The 19,698-nt window shown below is 45.2% G+C and overlaps 1 protein-coding gene across 2 annotated transcripts in view; it reads right to left on the bottom strand.

Moving 5' to 3' along the window:
• KDM4A (lysine demethylase 4A) overlaps window positions 1-13,634 on the bottom strand; it is a 46,851-nt gene extending 33,217 nt beyond the window's left edge. The window contains exons 1-9 of one of the 2 annotated variants that reach the window (XM_077752044.1): window positions 13,529-13,634; window positions 10,471-10,647; window positions 9,665-9,840; window positions 6,474-6,588; window positions 4,853-5,046; window positions 2,550-2,599; window positions 1,708-1,811; window positions 1,187-1,324; window positions 248-498 (exon numbers count right to left, since the gene is read on the bottom strand). In XM_077752044.1, the coding sequence (XP_077608170.1) occupies window positions 248-498; window positions 1,187-1,324; window positions 1,708-1,811; window positions 2,550-2,599; window positions 4,853-5,046; window positions 6,474-6,588; window positions 9,665-9,840; window positions 10,471-10,608 (1,166 nt within the window). In that variant the 5' untranslated portion in view covers window positions 10,609-10,647; window positions 13,529-13,634. Of the gene's footprint in view, window positions 1-247; window positions 499-1,186; window positions 1,325-1,707; window positions 1,812-2,549; window positions 2,600-4,852; window positions 5,047-6,473; window positions 6,589-9,664; window positions 9,841-10,470; window positions 10,648-13,235; window positions 13,290-13,528 lie in introns of those variants that run through there. The other variant, XM_077752043.1, reaches the window with a different exon arrangement.
• Between the last annotated feature and the right edge of the window lie 6,064 nt (window positions 13,635-19,698).

Below are 19,698 nucleotides of genomic sequence, written 5' to 3'. Positions count from 1 at the left end.
ATGCTCTCTTATGTGACCTTCGCTCTGGCTAATTACAGGCTCGCATATGGAGGTGATCACTCCTGGGAAACAGCCGTAAGGAAGGGCCTGAATGCCCTTGCTCTGAGGATTCTGGAGCCTTTCCCAAGAAGAATATTCCCTCTGCTGTGGCTCAAACACCCTACACAGAAACAGCCTCTTGGCAGGTTATGGAAGTTGCCTGACACCCTTCCCTCAAACAGCTGGGCCCAGAGGACTGTTGGGTTACCTTCTCTTTAAGTCGCCCTCCTCTCCATCCTCAACCCCTTCCATGTCATCCTCCTCTGGACACTCCTCCTCGCTTCTGGCTCTTGGGGGCAGTTCATTTTCCTTAAGAAACTCGGCGGCTTCTGGCGTAGGCAGAGTATGGTCGATAACTGTGGTGTCCTTCCCGGCTTTCCAAAGTTTGTACCTTTCTGGCTGGAACTTCCTCACAAACACGTCCATGGAGATCTTCACCATGTCCTTTCTACAGGAGCACTATCCCAGGGAACCAGGAGAGCTCCGGTCAACACTCTTTAATGGCTTCCGTGTGACCCCCAAACCCCATCTCCCCACTCCAAGTGCAAAAGACACAAGACAATTGAAAGCCAAACTGTTTGCGTTCACAGGCTGAGGCCACATTGTCCTTGCAGAGCCTTCGAGCATGGAGGGAAGCAGGGAAAAAGGCAGAGAGGGATGTGCAGCGCTGGGGTGAGCCCACCTGGGCACGAACTAGGATGCATAAAGAAATGCTGGAGGTGAGGCTCTGCGCTTGGACCTGGAAGGCTCAACATCCACCTTCCCTCTGAGACACATCCAAGCCAGGACCACATCAGTGAGTGTGCTCCCAGTCAAGTGGCCAGCCCTGCTTGCATCCTGACCCTAAGCTTTCCTCAATGGAGAAATCCCAGAGCAGTCAAAGCAAGAAATATCCATGTGCGTGGGTGCAGTTCTCGTGCTCAAATGGACTCTGAGCATGGAAATCTCACTTTACGCATCCCAAGCCTGAACAAATTCTTCTAAATTCTGCATGGATGCAATATACTGGCACTTTGGCACAACCCCGTCAGTTTCTGAATTCCAGCAGCTCAAAGAATGTTCGAACCACCAGCCAGTGCATCTAACAAGAATTTGCTCACCAGACACTTTCAGTCATGGCATGTGGAAAGAAAGCAAAGAGACTCACCAGCACAGCTTGTTTGCCATACTCAATCCACCGCCGAGTGGCAAAATTGGTGGACTCCGCGCAGTTGAAGCCATGGTTAAAGCCGGCATGGTAACCGTAAGGAAAGGTGATCATGAATTCACCAGCTTCTTGGGTCACCTGGACAAGAGGAGACTTGAACCAGTTGCATCAAATGGCTGATGCCTACAGGACCGGGGCTCTGCGCTCTGCTCCAGCCTCACGGAGTAGTCCAGCCAAGTCATAAAACCACTGGGGTCTTTGTAAGGTGCAAAGCCTGGTCCTATCAGCCCCCAGCACTATAACTGACCATTCCCCCAAGTTAACACTATTTAAGGGGATGTGACTCTCCTCCGGCAACGGAGAGCTCCAGTTCCTCCACCTTTCATATCCTTGGATCAAGTACTGCTATGTGGGTTACCTGGTACAGAGGGATGAGCTAGAATAAAGGCCCTCTGTGAAACAGCCAAAAAGGGTGGCCGTCTTCCTTGTAAGCCTAAGGACCGTATGTACAGTCAGCTCACCTTGTCAAAGGGAATTCCATACTTCTTCAGCATTAAAGGAGAAATCAAGGTCATCTTATGGCGGAGAAAAGCCTCACAGCTCTGAGCGCTTCCAGGGAAAAAACCTGTTTCATTGAAAACGGGCACAGGTGAATATACTGCTCCACACCAGCCCCGCAACCCTGCAGCCACTAGACTCCTGTGCATCTCATCTGGCTGTCAGGAGGCTAAATCAGCAACGCGATCTCCGCACATCTGTCTAGCTTCAGGCCAATCCTAAGATTCTACGATGAGCCTCTGGGCTCTCTAACGGCTTACCTGGGTAATCACATTCTGTCTGGGAAACTGAGATCACCCAACCCGTCCTGTTCTTATAGAGAGCTTGGAAACTATTTTAAGACCTTCCTCCGTCACTCTGTATCCCTCAATCTTTTGTTAGTAACACATCTACAGCACCGTATACCCAAGCTCTCTTGAAATGGGCCCCGTAGAGGTACAAATCTATTAAAGTCCACTTAAAAGAACCAAAGCACAAAAATTTAATTTTAACCTATAGATTTCTGGCAGAAGAACCAGAACCAGTGTGACTGGTATACTCTCCGTGGTCAAATAAGCCCACACTTGATAAAACCAAGGCAAAGACTAAGAATTACTTAGTCCCTTCCTAGGACAAACGGAGGAAGTTTCCAGATTTTTAACTGCTCTGCCAGGGTACCCACTCTGGCAGTCTAGCTCATCACCTACACGAAGGCCTGTTAAAGGACAAGTAAGAAATCTGACTACAGAGAATGGACATTTTAGAGCAATTAGCATAGCTCACAGGGCCTGAGGGCCTGAGCTGGCACAGGAAAGAGACACAGTACCTTTGGCAAGGCGCTCCAACCGCTTTCCGTGCTCCGGGGGGACAGAGTACCTGCAATTACACAGAGGCACTGGATGCTGAGGAGCGCATGCTATAGCACCCAAGGGGCTCAGCCCCCCTCTCAAAACAGCTCCCAACCACAAAAACTGGAAAGGAGTCTGGAGAAATGACATGTTAGACTTCGGGGAGAGAAGCCCACAAAGTACAAGTGAATTTATTTCTCTAGTCTTCATTCATTTACCGACACTTTTACTGAACATTTACCATGAGTCAGAACTTCTAGTACGCGATCAGCACTGTTCTCCTTTATAATGTTGAAGCAATAAAAAAATTTTTTAAAGGATAGCATGAAAGTGCTCCCGGTGGAGCCTGTCCCCCTAAGGGGGACATGATGGAGGAGGAATGGGGAAAACAGACCTGATACCAGAGACCTGGCCCTATTAGCTGCTGCCGACCCCATTTTCACATCATCCCCATAATAGCTACACTGATTACCCACACAGGGTAGCAAGACACCACAGAAATTGCTCTTCATAAACACACACACACACACACACAAAAATCCTGTAACTATGTAAAATTTTTGCAAAACTGGGGTGCCTGGTGGCTCAGTCAGTTGGGTATCTGACACTTGATTTCGGCTCAGGTCATGATCTCACGGCCATGGGATGGAGCCACACTCAGCGCAGAGCCAGCTTAAGATTCTTTCTCCCTCTGCCCCTCTCCCCTGTTTTCTCTAAATAAAAAAAATAAAAACTTTAAAAAATAAAAGTTTTGCAGAACTGTTAAACTTTATATTCTGAAACTCACAGTTAAGTCTATTTTAACCATTATAGTTAATTGTAAAGATTATTCCACAATAACAGAAACTTCCTATCCCAAACAGTTTCACTATGAAACAAAACAGATGGGGAGTGGAGGGAAATGTTGGTCACCCAAAGGGACCTTGGGATCCATCAGGCAGCCTTACCCAGAAGTCTCTGGGGGGGTCCCTCTTCAGATGACCTAAAAGAGTTTATGTAATAACTAGAAAAATCTTCTCTCTACAGGAAAATGAAAATCCAATCTCAGGGAACTTAGGAATAAACAGGGGGAAAGCACAAAAACTACTTTTACAGATTCTAGAAGTCTAGCCATCTAAGAAAGGTATTGATGGGACAGCAGTTAGGGAGTCTGCACAGGCTCAGAAGGTCGGCCCCCCCACCCCCCAGACTAGAGACTGGAAAGCCTTTGGAAAAAGGAAAACCTTTAGGAAAAGAAGTGGCTGAAAATGATGGAAAAGGACATAGAGATGCATACGGTTTCCATGACTCCCCATGACCTGGCCCACGGTGTCCCCATCGGCCTCCTCGCTCTTCCATCCTTATCCACAGCACCCAAACCACAACGGACTTCCTCTAGTTCCCAAAGACATTGTGCTCCGTCTCAGGTTAGGGCCTCTGTACGTGTCATTCATTCCAACCACCCGGACACACTTTCCTCAGTCTTCCCTGTGTGAAACCCGCCACCGCCCCACCCAGCTAGGCCTCAGCTTGGTGGTCACCTCTTTCAGGGAAGCCTTCTCCAAGTCCCACCCCACCTTTGTGTACCCTTCCACCAAGATCTAGAGTACCCACATCAGAGCTTCTCTCCCACCTTCTCTCTCCTGACCAGTCTCCTATCTGGGTGACAATGCATAGCTATCTGTCTCAGTCACTGCGGTCGAACGCAGGATCTTCACTAAAATGCTGGGATTGAGACATGGATCAGCACAGGGAGAGAGGACAGAACAGATCTTTGTCTCCCCAGCTAGACGGAGGCCATCCTGGAGAGCAGGAAGCGCATACGGAGTAGCCCTGCGTCCCCTCTTGGGTTTAAGCACACACTGCTGCTCACCAAATATTTTTTCCATGAGGAAAAGAAAGCTTTCTATCATCTGAAGGAGCGACTCCAGTCTTGGAAGTCTGCCTCTAAGAAATGCCTCAGGCCTGTTCGGAAAAAGAAATCAGAAAGCAGTGGGAGAGCCTAGGAAAGCCTGGAACAGCCTCTGTGGCTCTCGGTAACTCAGCCAACTTCTCTTTGCGTCGGGTGTTATTCAATGACCAGCCCTCTACGGCCTCACTACTCAGGGAGGGGTCTGAGCACCAGAGCTCTAAGAGCATCTAGTAGCTTCAAAACCTGGGGGGAAATGTCAAATGCCAGTCCCACCCCAGGCCTACGGAACCTGAATGCACATTCTAACAAGACCTCAAGCTGCCACCTCTGCACACTAGAGCTGAGAGGCCCCGCCGCGCCGCCCCGGTGCCAACTGCAACCCGACTTTACCAGGACTTTGGCTCTCCAAAGTGCAGGTAGTTGATGCTGTACAAGTCCATGTCTTCAGTGTGCCAGGCAAAGGAGGTCTTCCACATGCCGAAGTACAGGTATGGGGTGTTCACACCCTCGATGGTGATCCCGCTCTCCTTCTCCACCAAGTCCAGGATGGTTTTCAGCCGCCCAATATTCCACTCGTCGACATGCTGCGAAGTCAAGTCACAGTTGAGGGCAATTACAGTACATACAACGGGAGGCTCACAGGTAACCTGTCACCTCTAATAACGATGTGGAACAATGTCAAAATTGCCTGGACATGAGGACCACGGCCTCCCCCACTCACTCTTCACAGCCACCACTAGAAGTGACGCCATCAGACCTCCAAAAGGCAAACCCCACTTGGGAAAGAAAAGGGGTATGTGACAGATGAATAAGCAGGGGGCAGGCACCTGTTCTCAACCCCAGGGGGAAGAGTTTGATCTGAAACTAAAGAAACTGAGGCCAAAATAGGAAAGAACTCTTAAATCACTAAAAATACAAAACATGGGAGGGGCGCCCGGCTGGCTCAGTTGGTTAAGTGTCCGACTTCGGCTCAGGTCATGATCTCACGGCTCGTGGGTTCGAGCTCTGCGTCAGCCTCTGTGCTGACAGCTAGCTCAAAGCCTGGAGCCTGTTTCCGATTCTGTGTCTCCCTCTCTCTCTGCCCCTTCCCTGTTCACATTGTCTGTCTGTCTCTCTCTCTCATAAATAAATAAACCATTTAAAAAAAATTAATAAACAAAAAAACAAAAACACGGGAACGAATCATCCCAATCTGTGACTGTTTAGCCCCAGGTTCCACCAGGCAGTGTCTTCAGTAAAAAGTCTACAATGTCACCAAAATCCTTTTCTGAAATTTAAATGGTCAGCTAGAAGCCCACCTTTTCTAATTATGTTCTGGATTACTACGCCCTGCCATTTAACATCTGTAAGTTTCACTTTCCACCACTCAAAAAATTGTCACTGACAAACGGAATCTTTTCAAACTCCCTCTTTCCAGTAATTTACAAACACATTAAAATTAATCTGGGTGATAATCCCTAAAATGCCCCACAGATTTTTTTATCATCCAAAAACGGTCCCAATTATTCCTTCCCTATATCATATTTAAGGTTGTTCTTTATTCCGAAAAGCACTACACCCCAATCTGACTCAAGTTGTTAAAACAGGTTCTGCTGAAGTATCTTGTTTGAGGGTTCTGAAAACCTAAATGTTTCTCTTCTTAAAAATATGCCCCTTTCACTAAATTAGTCAGTGATCTTTTTTCTGCAGAAACCACTCCCCCATATACTGTGAGCCCACCCTTTCAAGAAGTCATCGGGCTACCACCCAGGCTACCACCCACAGACTAGTCTAACAGCCTTCGCAAAGAACACTAAATCACCCGATTCAAATGGAGAGTGGGAGAAATACAATTCAGTCACATGCAAAAATACCCACAATTAAGTGTGCACAGCATATCAGGTGGTGGTGGGTCATTCTTTTGTTCAAGCTCTCACTCAGCAAGCAGCTTCTGGGTGCCTACTAAGTGCTGGGCAGGTAAAAACGGTGTTAAATTACAAACATGCTGCAGAGGCCTTCCCAGAAGTCTCACCTTTTCATAGAGAGTGCCATTCACATCTGCACCATAGATTGGGGGATTGAATGTGAGATTCTTCCAGTATTTCCGTTCAAGCTCTTCAAACTCACTGTAGCGTGGGGTACAGTACCTTTCAAAAGTAAAAAAAAAAAAAAAAAAGTGTTAACCACTTACAAGGACTAAATTCATCAGGCATGATGAAAGGACAAGACACAAGACACAATCCCCTGTTCTAGGGAAAATAGACATTTCAAACGAACAAGACATAAACTTGGCCTTCACGGTTCCGATACACAGTCACCTCCTCAACATCCCTTCCATAAGCTCCGGGCCTGAGGAAGGTAACGTATATGAAGATGTTAAGCGCATCTTCCCTGAGAAGCAGAACACCCTCAACTTTTTCAAGACACCACTGAAAACTACATCCTGCCAGAATCAGGAGTGGCCCGGCCACCCAAGGAGAAAGCAAGCAAATCCCTATACATCCACAGACAACCAGACCTGCCAGCATGTGGAGAGCTGACATTCTAGAACAGTACTACGCTCTGTAAAGGAAGTGGCTCCAAGGGAGCTCATCTGCATTGTCATTGCTACGTCCCCATTATGCAGTGCCTAACTCAACAAATTATCACGCCTAAAAACAAAGTATTTCAATTAAAAAAATTTTTATTTTTTTAAATGTTTTATTTATTTCTGAGAGAGAGAGAAAGAGAGAGAGCAAGCGTGAACAGAGGAGGGTCAGAGAGAGGGAGGCACAGAATCTGAAATAGGCTCCAGGCTCTGAGCTAGCTGTCAGCACAGAGCCCAACGCAGGGCTTGAACCCAAGAACCATTAGATCATGACCTGAGCCAAAGCTGGACGCTTAACCAACTGAGCCACCCAGGCGCCCCAAGAAAGGTATTTTTAAAAAGGTATTTTTATATATGTACGTATACATATATATAGCGCACACGCTCTCTCTCTCTCTCTATATATATATACACAGCTGTCTATATCTATCTCTCTACATAAAGACATTAAAAATATCTATACTCTTCAGCTCAATTATCACATACTGAGAACTTACTCCAAAAAAAATCTTTTAAAAAATTCAAACCACTTAAAAATTATTACATAGCAATTTTAAAAAGAATAAGGTGTAAACTGAATAGATATTTGAAAATGAACATTACAACTCAAATGGCAAAGAAATATTATGAATGGATAAACAATAGAAGCAAAGACCCACAACAAACTGTGGAGACAATGACCTTGGTGGGAAAACCATCTTACTTTAAATGCAGCCTTACATTTTCAGGTCCACCTATTGAATAATACAGTTTAGGACTCTTAAATTCCCTTTGAAATAGAAGTAACTCTCCCACCTCCAACTGATCTGCTTTATAAATTTAGATTTTTACCTGCTGGGTTTTCTTAAAGCTGGCCGATCAAGCAGATAAGAAATCAAGGGCAAGAATTTGTTGCCTTTCAGATAGAGGGGAAAAAAGGGGCCTGCTAATTTAAAAAGAAAAGAGGTATCCTGGAAGACCTACCATTTTGAGAAGAGAACCTGGATACGAGAGGCTGAGGCCTCTGGTGGAGCGCTATAGGAGCCTGAAAGCTGAGGGCCCTGGCCCCAGGGCATGGCTAGAAACCAGACAGAAAGGACAGCACAGCCTTTCCTGTGCAGAGCATGTCACTCTTCTTCAACAGGCTCTAACATACTCACTCGTTAGACAGCAGGTGGGTCAGCAATACAGGTGTTTTTAAAAGTTAAGCTGCCAGGGCACTGCCAGGGCTCCATCAGTTGAATGACCGACTTCAGGTCAGGTCATGATCTTGCAGTTCATGGGTTGAAGCCCGGCATCAGGCTCTGTGCTGACAACTCAGATTCTGTCTCCCTCTCTCTGCCCCTCCCCTGCTCACACATACACTCCCCCTCTCTCTCAAAAAAAAAAAAAATAAACATAAAAAAAATTTTTTAAGGGTTAAGCTGTATGGGCGCCTGGGTGGCTCAGTGGATTAAACATCAGCTCAATGGATTAAACATCCGACTTCAGCTCAGGTCATGATCTCACGGTTTGTGGGTCCGAGCCCCGCGTCAGGCTCTGTGCTTACAGCTAGCTCAAGAGCCTGGAGCCTGTTTCGGACTCTGTGTCTCCCTCTCTCTCTGACCCTTCCCTGCTCACACTGCCTCTCTCTCTCTCAAAAATAAATTTTAAAAAACATTTAAAAAAAAATTTTTTTTAAGTTAAGCTGTCAATAAAACTGGAAAGCCACATTTCGAATTGTGTAAGTCAAAGGAAAAGAAGGCAAAGCACAGAAACAGAACAAGATCTGATGTGAGACAGAGCACTGAATAAAGCACACGAAGGGACGCCCCCAGGAGCGTGAAGACTGGCCAGCTACAGATCTAGCTCTGGGCTCATACACAGCGAAGACAAAATATAATGTCTGACTGGCTGAAGTCATAACATGCACAGATCAAAAGGGCTCAGGAATAAAAGCAAGAGTAAAGGGAAGGAATCCCTTGTGGACTCAAAAATTAAGGAATAACATGGGAAAGGAAAAAGTCCGAGAGAGAAGATTAAGAAGGAACAGTCAGTGCTCAGTGAGGGAACCACACAATTCATCCTCTATAAATGGGAGGTCAAATGAAGCTCAATATTATAAACAGAAAACAACTAAAAACAGCAGGCTAAACAAAGACGTTTCTAACAGAGATAAGAATGTATGCAGGATAAAGCATGGAGATAGAAACAGCGACCAGCTCAGAAGCTTAGTCACATTTTGTCCTGTCAAGATGCTGGACCGGTAGAGAGGAATCTGAGCACAATAAAAGACAGAAGAACCCCGAACCCCGAAGAAAGAGAATCAACTGCTGAGGCCGCTTTTCAATAAGCAGGTGTTATCAATACATCGGGCAAAAACTCCTTTTGAACCAACTCCAACGTTCCCCTTTGCAACTCTGCAACTTACCAGGGTCAGAAAATGATTCTGCTTCTGATGGAAAAAGAATGGGATTACTTTAGGCAAAATTACGGTACGGATGCGTTTAGACTGTGACACAGTACTGAGAGTACGAATGCTTCCAAAAAAGAGCAGAAAGGGAGACAGAGGCTAGAGCTGAGAAAAGTGTTCTTCAGGCTCACGACAGCAGTCTTAGCAGACAGCTAAGAAGGTGAGACCTGAGCTCCTAGGTGGGAAGGAATGCGTTTTCACTCACTTATCACTATTGGCTATCTTGCGGAACTCTCGAACAGTCATGGCTTTCTTCTGTATGTTGTACTGAGTGAAGAGGCCAGACTGCCCAGTCACCAGCTGTTGGATGGGGGCAGGAATGACCAGATCATCAATATCATCATAGGACGCTCGAGGCTTCCACTCCTTTGGAGGTACAACCTGTAGGGAACACAGGAAACAGAGAGATCAGAAATGGGGCAAGCGGCTCATAGTCCGGGATGTGGGTAGGATGCTATCCAACCGGCCAACTTTACTACAAAGTGACTGATTTAACCACACTCACCCCAACAGAGCAAGTCACACTGTTGTGCTAACCCTGATTCAGTTCAGCTACCAACTAGCCGCCTAGTTGCAACGACCAAAGATGAGTAATACTCATTCTCAGCTATCTCATCTGGGCACCGAGAGAGGAGACTGAAGACTTGATTCTCTTAATCTGACGGAAGTGCGCAAGAGAAGCCAGCCTGCTATCAGAGTGCTGGATGAGACTGAAGTGAGGATGAGAGAAGGTGGACACGGCATATAAGCCCTCAAGTGCAAACACTAAAGCACCCATCTCCAAGGGGATCGGAGCACCACAGCAGCTGGCCCAGGAGGCAAGCTCTTTACCTCCCTTTAAAAAAGACTCCAAAAAAAGACTCCAAGCTCCCCTCCTACCTAAAAGGTGTTTCATATGTTAACAGAAGGCATTAACTTGCAAATAGGAAGTATATACTCCACACCCTGCCTTTAGGAAAGACTTCTGCTGCGCCTCACAAAGCCCTGTGGAACAATCCCACCCACCCTCACCTTGGCCAGCCCAGCCCGATGAGCTCCTTGGGATTCAATGTAAGCCATGTATCGACTGAAGTTGCGGAACTCCTCCATGGTGGGGTAAAAAGTCATTATCCGAGCACTGGGATTCAGAGTTTCAGATTCAGAAGCCATTTTCCCTCCTTTTTGAGGTCACTCTGGTCTGACAGGAATCTGAAGAAATACATTAAGAACATAAAATCATATAAAATGTAATTAGAGTTAAATGCTGGGAACGTCAAGGAGGATGGGCTAAATAGGTGATGGGAATTAAGGAAGGCACTTGTTGGGATGAGCATTGGATGGTGTAGGTGAATTCTACACCTGAAACTAATATTACACTGTATATAAAATAACTGGAATTTAAATAGAACTTGAAAAAAAATGCTGGGAATGTCAGTGCTGAAACAGTAAAAGATGTAGAAGTTCTGAAGAAGTATTACGACCTCACACCTAGAATCTGCCTCTACATAGGTTATTTAAATGAACAAGAACACGGACAGAAAAGTTTCTATTTAAAAGAATTGGATATACTAGGGCAACTGGGTGGCTCAGTCGGCTAAGCATCTGACTCTCAGCTCAGGTCATGATCTCACAGTTCATGAGTTCTGAGCCCTGCATCGGGCTCTGCACTTAGCAATACCTGCTTGGGATTCTGATTCTCTCTCTCTGTGCCACTCCCTTGTGCTTTCTCTATCTCTCAAAATAAATAAATAAATAATTATTTTTTTAATTAAAATATTAAAAATTTTAAAATAAAATTTTAAAATAAAACATTAAAAATAAAATAAAGCCGACTTCGGCTCAGGTCATGATCTCACAGTTCATGGGTTCAAGCCCCGCGTCGGGCTCTGTGCTGACAGCTAGCTAGCTAGCTAGCTCGGAGCCTGGAGCCTGCTTCAGATTCTGTGTATCCCTCTCTCTCTGACCCTCCCCTGCTCATGCTGTCTCTCTCTCTCTCTCACAAATAAATAAAAACATTAAAAAATTTAAAAAAAAAGAATCAGATGTATCAAAATTGTATGTATTCAAATCTCACTTAAATGGAGACATTGTTTCAGCTAAACTGTTACTAGAGCGTTGATCGTATCTAACAATACTATTGCTGCCCTGCCCCTATTTTAGTTTTATCTTTTCAAGTTGCTCCCTTATTCACCTTTGATAACTGCTTTCGGGTATATTAAACAATGTAGTACAACCAAATTTAAAAAACAACCTACGGGCTCCCTTTTAGAGCACGGCTTAAAGCCCTATCTATTCTAGATTCCTAAAGACAGTTACTTGGCTACAAGATTACAAAGTTTAAGACGTAAAAAGTACACTGTTATTAGTATTTAAAACCGTAAAGTGAAATTGTTCTCATATCTAAACCAAAATGTAATTTCAGCAGTATTACATGAGATCAAGCAAGAAGACTAGTCCAAGTGTACCGTACCCAGAATTCAAAGGACAAAATTTAAATGGGCAATAAACTAGCAATACAGGGCAAACTTCAAACTGACTGGAAAAGGTCAAATATTGTGTTTCTAGAAGAGGCCTTCAACTAAGTGGATGCATCTCCATTGCCTGATAACACAATAGACTATTCCAGCTGAATTAGAACCAAGCATACTAGATAAAAGGGGCCACTTTAGAAGCAGAAACATTTCCCTCCTCCATTCCCCCAATATGGGCCCCAAAGCCATGGCAGTTCAGCTTCAAGAGTTCCCCAGAGAGGAGAGCTCAGAAGGGAAATCTGTCTCCAATCGACCAGCAACCTAGTAACAGACTAGGAAGACAGCATGGGCACAGACCTACCTAAGGTAGGAGAGAATGAGCCACTACCCACATCTCTCAAGCTTCCATTCACCAAAAATAAAAGTGTGTTCTTGGCCAGGAGCTTTTCCCGCACCTCACCAAAACTTTACACGGCAGGTTTACGTTTATCCTCCTTTTAAATACCAGGAAATTCCCCCACAGTCCTGCAACGCACTCCCAGCGCTTCTTCCACTACCCGATGCTGCCTACATCGTAACTTCCACCTAGACTAAAGCCATCTGCAAGCGCAGATGCAAGGGTGGAGGAACCTCTGAAGTTTAATCAATGTCCAGGACCCTCTTTTTTAAAACTGCAAAATATCTTCAACAAATCTGACAACAATATACAATCCTGTGAACGCAGTGTGAGGCCCCGTCACCTGGGCCTTGGAAGCCACTCACGGGGCTTCACCTGCCTCTGGACTTAGTCATCTTTGTTATGCCTACAACCTAGAACAATGCACGACACAGAGTAGGCACTTGGTAACTACTGAATAACTGATTTCCTCGCCCCCACTCCAGTAGCTCACTCCCTTTCTTCAACCCTAAGATTCCCTTCCCCCCATCTATTCCCTGGGGAAAGCTCTGGTTCCTTGACTCCTTCATTTCCCCCATCCAGCAACAAAGCCTAGTAGTTTCAGAGCACCGGCTCCGGAATCCAAACAACTCTGAATACAGATCCGGTCTCTGCTATTTATTAGCTGTGTGACCTTGACTGTGTGAGTTGTCCAAGTCTCAGTTTCCCCACCTGTAAAATGGGGATCCCAACCTTCTTGCCCAGCAGGGTTGCTGTGATTAACTCAGATGATGCAAGCGAAACGCTAAGCACTAGGCCCTGTACCTAATAACTCAATAAAGGTCGCTGTTGCTAACAACCGCCTCTAACTCCCGCCCCCTCCCCTCACGGCCGCCCCCGCGGGTACCACTCCCAAGGTAGCCCCCGCTCCCAAGGTCCCCGATCCTCACCGCGTAGACGGCCAGCCCCTCCCGGCCCCGCCGCCTAGGCGAGTGAGGCCCGGCCGCAGGAAGAAGAAAATAAGGCCTAGTACACCCGCCTCCCTTCCCGACGTGCATTGGCCATAAGGGATTAGAAAGGACCAATCTTATGACCCATATTAGAAGCTCCTGTTCCCATTGGCCAAGAACCATGCCTATCACTCACCGCTGACGGCAACCCCGCCCCTCCCCCCACCGGAGCTCACGATCACGGCTACGGGCAGCAACAAATCCAAAGGATTCCAAAACCCTGTAGTTCTTACCTAGAGCCCACCGCCCCGGAAGGGCTAAGGCTGGGCTCCTGCTGTCGCCACTAGCTGTATCTACTGCTTTTTCAGCCGGCGAAAGGTGAAGCTCCGCCTCCTCAAGAAAGAACGGCCTCTGCGCAGCCGTACAGGGTCAACCAATCTGACGGCCGCTATCACTCCTCAACCAGCCAATGAGCACGCGCTGCAGTCGCCCAAAGTCGGGGCGTATCAATCTGCTCAGCCTATGAGCGCAGGGTCGGGCTGTTGCCAGGAGGAAAAGCTGTACCACTCGGGACTGCGGCCACTGAGCATCTTGGCTGGATTACGGGGCTGGCCAATCATAGGCGGGCTTCTGACCGACCAGAGCTAATCAGAATTGAAAGAGGCGAGTGCCTGGAAATAGGATGGGGGCGAGGGTAGAGGCAATGAGATTATTGTAGGATGTTACTAACGAAAGGGTGGGGCAGAGTCTTTTTAGGGTGAGACCCTTGCCTAAGGTAGAAGTGCCCTGGGAGCCCTTAGAGCCAGCTTCCGAGATCAAGCAGTTTCTGATAGGGTGACCAACTTGTCTCATTTTGCCAGAGACTGCCTTGGTTTCTAAAGCTGAAAGTCCCGTATCCTGGGGAACCCCTCACCCGCCGGCAAACCGAGACATTTCCTGAAGGGAGCAGTTCCTGAAAGGGAAAGAGCTCTGAGGTGGGATGTCCTTAGGGTCATTAAAAAGCAGTTCTTCGATGAGCAGGGATTTGGGGGTCATTAAGAGCAGCTCTTGGGGCGAGGGAGAAGATCCAGGGAATCATTAGACGCACTTCTGGAGAGTTGAGGGGGTGCCTAGAAGTCATTAGGAGCTGTTCCTAAGGGGTACTTAGTCGCCCTAAGGACGTCCATATTACCACGGATGATGGGCAAGGAAGCCTCCATACAGGACCCTCTGATACGTCCAGTAGAAAAGTAGAATATTCAACCCGAATCATAAAAAATGTGCAAAATTACCCATAGATGAGTTAGGGTGTAGTGCACTCTAAAGAGCTATGGAGTCAGATCTGTGTTCAAAATCAATCACTCCTCTGAGCCTGAGTTTTCCCATCGGAAAATGGAGACAATAATACCTGCCTTGCGGGATTATTGTGAAATGAGGGGTAATATATGCTGACAAAATGGATGCTATTACCTACGTGGCATGGAGGTAGATCAATCGTGATTTATTCCCCTTGGACTGGGTACATGTGTCCCAAGAAAGGGGGCAGAGGGGAGAGTTCTGTTTCAAAAAAGACCAGGGAATGATCGTTGGTGGTTAGGTAGGCAACCAATAGCCTTTCACAATTATGAAGTTGTTCTCTCTTGACCTAGTAAGAGAATATATTGGATAATAGATTATATGGGGTAGCTCACAAAATTAAGAGCCTGAAGAATCCAACCTAGTAAAGAAAACCACCCCAAACCATGCCAAAGAATGCACCTACTGCTCTCCTTGCTGTCGTTCTTGCTGCTGCCACCTTGCTTTACCAACTCCACTAAGCTGGGCATAGATACAGTTGCTAGTACTGCTGTCACCACCAACTACTTCATGAATTTTATCTTGCTACAATTCCCACCGCTACCAAAGAGGATTTTGTATTGCTAGATTCCAATCGGTGCACCCTGGTGAAAGTTGAAGCCTTCGGGCTCTCTTGACATCCTCCCATTTCTCTGACCAGTTTACCTGTCACCTTTTTAAGCTCATCTTTCCTTTCCCACCCCTTAAATGTTGATATTTACAGCAAAACTAATCATGATGAAAGAAGTCAAAGGTGAGGTTACCTTTGGGTGGGGGGCAGGCAATGATGGGGGAGTAATGTAAACAATGATTCTGGAAGGGGAAAAAAAAGAATGCTTCTGGAGTGTTAGTAAAGTTTGTTGTTATTGAGTTTCTAATTTTTTTCTTTCTTTTTTTTGGAGGGGTAACATTCTATTTCTTGATCTGGGTGATGGTTATTACAGTAGTGTGTTCACATTTTAAAATGTCATTGAGCTGTACACTTATAACTTGTCCATAACATTCAGTATACATGATACCTTAAATTTTTAATTAGAAAATTTTTTTATATTAAAAGTATTTCTTTTTTTTCAATGACCCAAGCGAAAGTCGGACGCTTAAGCGACTAAGCCACCCAGGCGCCCCTAGAAAATTATTTTTTAATTTAAAAACTTTCAAGAACTAAAAATATATTGATGTTCTCATGGCTCTCTGTCTTTTGCCTTCTCCTCTCATTCTCCAAACTCCTTAGATGTTTCCGGTTTCACGACTCACTAACAGTATGACCTGGGGCAAGTTACTTCATTTCTCTAATCTTCAATTATAACTAAAATTGGAACGGTACTTCCCTTTTTTGGTACTTCCCTTTCTTCCAGTGACAACTGAGTGAGATAATGCACATAAGCACTTAGTAGTCAAACTGGCATGTATTAAGTGCTCTGTAAATGTTAGCTGTGGAATCGATGATGATGGAGGTGGTAATAATAAGCTCTTAGCATAAAGCCTGAAACAAGAATTCAAAACACTTAAACTCTCAGGCTTCACTCCTTTGCACATTGATGACACCTATTCTGTACTCCAGTGCAGTCTTCTCCCCTGTCTTCAGATCCAAACTTCCTCCTATCTCTGGACCCCTACCCCTGAATCCCTACAGGTACCTAAAAATTATTTAGGTACATGCCCAATAAAGAACTAATCTATTTGCCCCACAAATGAGCTCTACCTCCTAGGTTTTCTGTCTCAGTTAGTGGGGGCAGTTCTCCACCCAACCACCTAAGCCTATCTAACTAGGGATTCCTTGATGGGGTCCATTACTTCACCCTGTACAGAGTTCCATAAACAAGTGTTCTACAAATGCCTGGATTTATTTACATCCCCATCTTCCTCCACTAGACAAAAATCTCTCAAGAGTATCGCTTCAGTCTTACCGATATTGTCGTTTAGTCATGTGTTCCATTACCAGAAATAGAAAACCCTAGCAACAAGGTCTTAAATAAATATAAGGTTTTTTCTCTGATGTATAATAAGTCTGACTTATTGACATTGGCTCATTGCTCAACCAAGTCGCCAAAGAGACAGGCTCATTCTATCTTTCTCCACACTTCACAACCTGGCTTTGGCCCTCAGAGGGGTGCACCTCATGGTTGTAAGGTGACTGCTGAAACTCCAGACATCCCATCTGCATTCATGGGAATAAGGAGGAAAGGAATGGTATCAGCAGCAACTACTGCTCTTATCAGACTCAGCAAAAAGTCTCCTAGAATGGGGCACTGGCTAGCTCAGTTGGTGGAGATCTGACTCTTGATTTTGATCTTGGTGGTGAATTTGAGCCCCATGTTGGGTGTAGAGATTACTTTTAAAAAATTAAAAATAAAGAGTGGCTGGGTGGCTCTGTCAGTTAAACATCTAACATCTGCTCAGGTCATGATCTCACCATTGGTAAGTTTGAGCCTAGCATCCGGCTCTCTGCTGTCAATGCAGAGCCTGCTTTGGATCCTCTGTCTCCCTCTCTCTCTGCCCCTCCTCCTCACTCTCTCTCTATCATAAATAAATAAAAAAATTTTTAAACGAAATCAAAAATAAACTAAAAGTCTAGTAGAAGGTGACTACCTGCTGTAATGAGTGGAACAGAACTTTACCTGCCCTCATCCAGTGAGGGAGACAGACATGAAACAGGTGCTCACATAAAAAAATAAAATCACAGAAGTTGTGCTTACTATGAAGGCAAAAAAACAGGGGTGAACAACTTTCACTTTTAAGGGTGACTTGCTAGCAATGGCAGTGGGATCTGAACATTAAAGTTCATCTTTATAGCATAAAGTTTATGCCATGCTTCTAGCTCAAGGATTCTTCCCTGGAGCTTTACTTTATCACTTTATCCAGCACTCAGCATGGTGCCCAACACATAGTAAGCGTTACATCAGTAATGATAATGGCAATATTATTAGCATTAAAGGTTAACTATAGGGGTGTCTGGCTGCCTCAGCTGGTGGAGTATGCAAGTCTGGATCTCCAAGATGTGAGTTCGAGCCCTACATTGAGTATAGACTTTAATTTTTTTATTTTTGTTTATTTTTGAGAGAGAGAGAGAGATGTAGTGTGAGAGGAGAAGGAGCAGAGAAAGGGAGACACGGAATCTGAAGCAGGCTCCAGGCTCCAAGGTGTCAGCACAGAGCCCAATGCAGGGCTTAAAGTCACAAATGGTGAGATCATGACCTGAGATGAAGTCAAACACCCAACCAACTGAGCCACCCAGGCGCCCCTAGACTTTTTTTAAAAAGTTAACCACATTTATTGAGCGCTTATTATGTTCCAGACAGTATGCTAAATGCTTTATATACACATAAATTGTTTACATTGCCATTGACATTGTTCTTTTTGTAAAAGCAACTTTATTGGGGCACTTGGGTCCAACTCTTGATTTCGGCTCAGGTCATGATTTCATGGTTCGTGAGTTCGAGCCCTGCATCGGGGTCTGCACTGACAGTATGGAGCTTGTTTGGGATTATCTCCCTCTGTCTCTGCCCCTTCTCTGTTTGTGCTCACTGTCTCTCAAAATAAATAAATATACTTTTAAAAATAAAGAAATAATAAAAACAAATTTTTAATGTTTATTTATTTTTGAGAGAGAGAGAGAGAGCAAGAGCAGGGAAGGGGCAGAGAGAGAGGGAGACAGAGGATCTAAAGTGGACTCTGTGCTGACAGCAGAAATCCCTACATGGGGCTTGAACCCACAAACTGTGAGATCATGACCTGAGCCTAAGTCAGACGCTTAACTGACTGAGCCACCCTGGTGCCCCAAAACCAAATTTACTGAGGTATAGTTTACATGCCACAAAATCTGCCCATTTTGAGGGTATGATTTAATGATTTTTTAATTTAACTTTTTCTTTTTTTTTAATTTTTTTAAATTTTTAAAAAATATTTTATTTATTTTTGAGACAGAGCATGAGAGGGGGAGGGGCAGGGAGACAGGAAGACACAGAATCTGAAGCAGGCTCCAGGCTCTGAGCTGTCAGCACAGAGCCCGATGCAGGGCTCGAACCCACGAGCCGTGAGATCATGACCCGAGCCGAAGTTGGAGGCTTAGCCGACTGAGCCACCCAGGTGCCCCTAATTTAATTTTTTCTTAATTTTAGAGAGCCCACACAAGTGAGGGAGAGGGGCAGCGGGAAAGAGAAAGAGAATTTTGAGCAGGCTCCACACTCAGCATACAGCCCAAAGCAAGGCTTGATCCTACAACCCTTGGATCAGGACATGAGCCGAAATCAAGAGTCGGATGCTCAACCAACTGAACCACCCCAGTGCCTCTAATTTAATGATTTTTAATAAATTTACTAAGTTGTGCAACTATCACCCAATACAGTTTTAGAACATTCCATCACCTCAATAAAATACCACCTGAATAAGACCCTTGTGCTCAGCTACAACCACTGACCCTAGTACCAGCCCCATAAAACCATTCATCCACTTCCTGTCTGTAGAGGTCTGCTTTTTCTACACATGTAAATAGAACCATACAATATGTGGTTTTTGTGTCTGGCTGCCTTGTTGTGTTTTTTTTTTTTAAGTTTTATTTTTTATTTTATTTTTTTAATGTTAATTTTTGAGAGAGAGACAGAGCACAAGTGGGAGAGGGCAGAGAAAGAAAGAGACACAGAATCCAAAGCAGCCTCCAGGCTCTGAGCTGTCAGCACAGAATCCGACTTGGGGCTCAAACTCACGAACAGTGAGATCATGACCTGAGCTGGAGTCTGATGCTTAACCAACTGTGACACCAAGGTGCCCCTTAAGATTTTATTTTTAAGTAAGCCGTATACCCAGTGGTAGGACTTGAACTCACAACCCCAAAATCAAGAGTCTCATGCTCCACCGACTGAGCCAGCCACACACCTCTGGCTTTTTTCACTTAGCATAATTTTTATTTCAGATTCATCCCTATTATAGCATGCACCAGTATTCCTTTCCTTTTTTGATGTTGAATAGTATCTCATTGTAGTACTTTTTTTTTTTTTTTAAGGAATCTCTACACCCAATGTGGGGCTCGAACTCCCGACCCTGAGAAAAAAAGAGTTGCATGCTCTACTGACCAAGCCAGCCCGGTGCCTTCCCATTGTAGTATTGTTAGCTAGAATGCCATGGGAAGTTGCTCTGCGGAAAGGAGGAGGGG

This window comes from Crocuta crocuta, unplaced genomic scaffold (assembly GCF_008692635.1).
Source record: "Crocuta crocuta isolate KB4526 unplaced genomic scaffold, BGI_CrCroc_1.0 scaffold367, whole genome shotgun sequence".
In the NCBI taxonomy this organism is placed as follows: Eukaryota; Metazoa; Chordata; class Mammalia; order Carnivora; family Hyaenidae; genus Crocuta; species Crocuta crocuta.
This window is presented reverse-complemented; position numbering and strand designations above follow the sequence as displayed.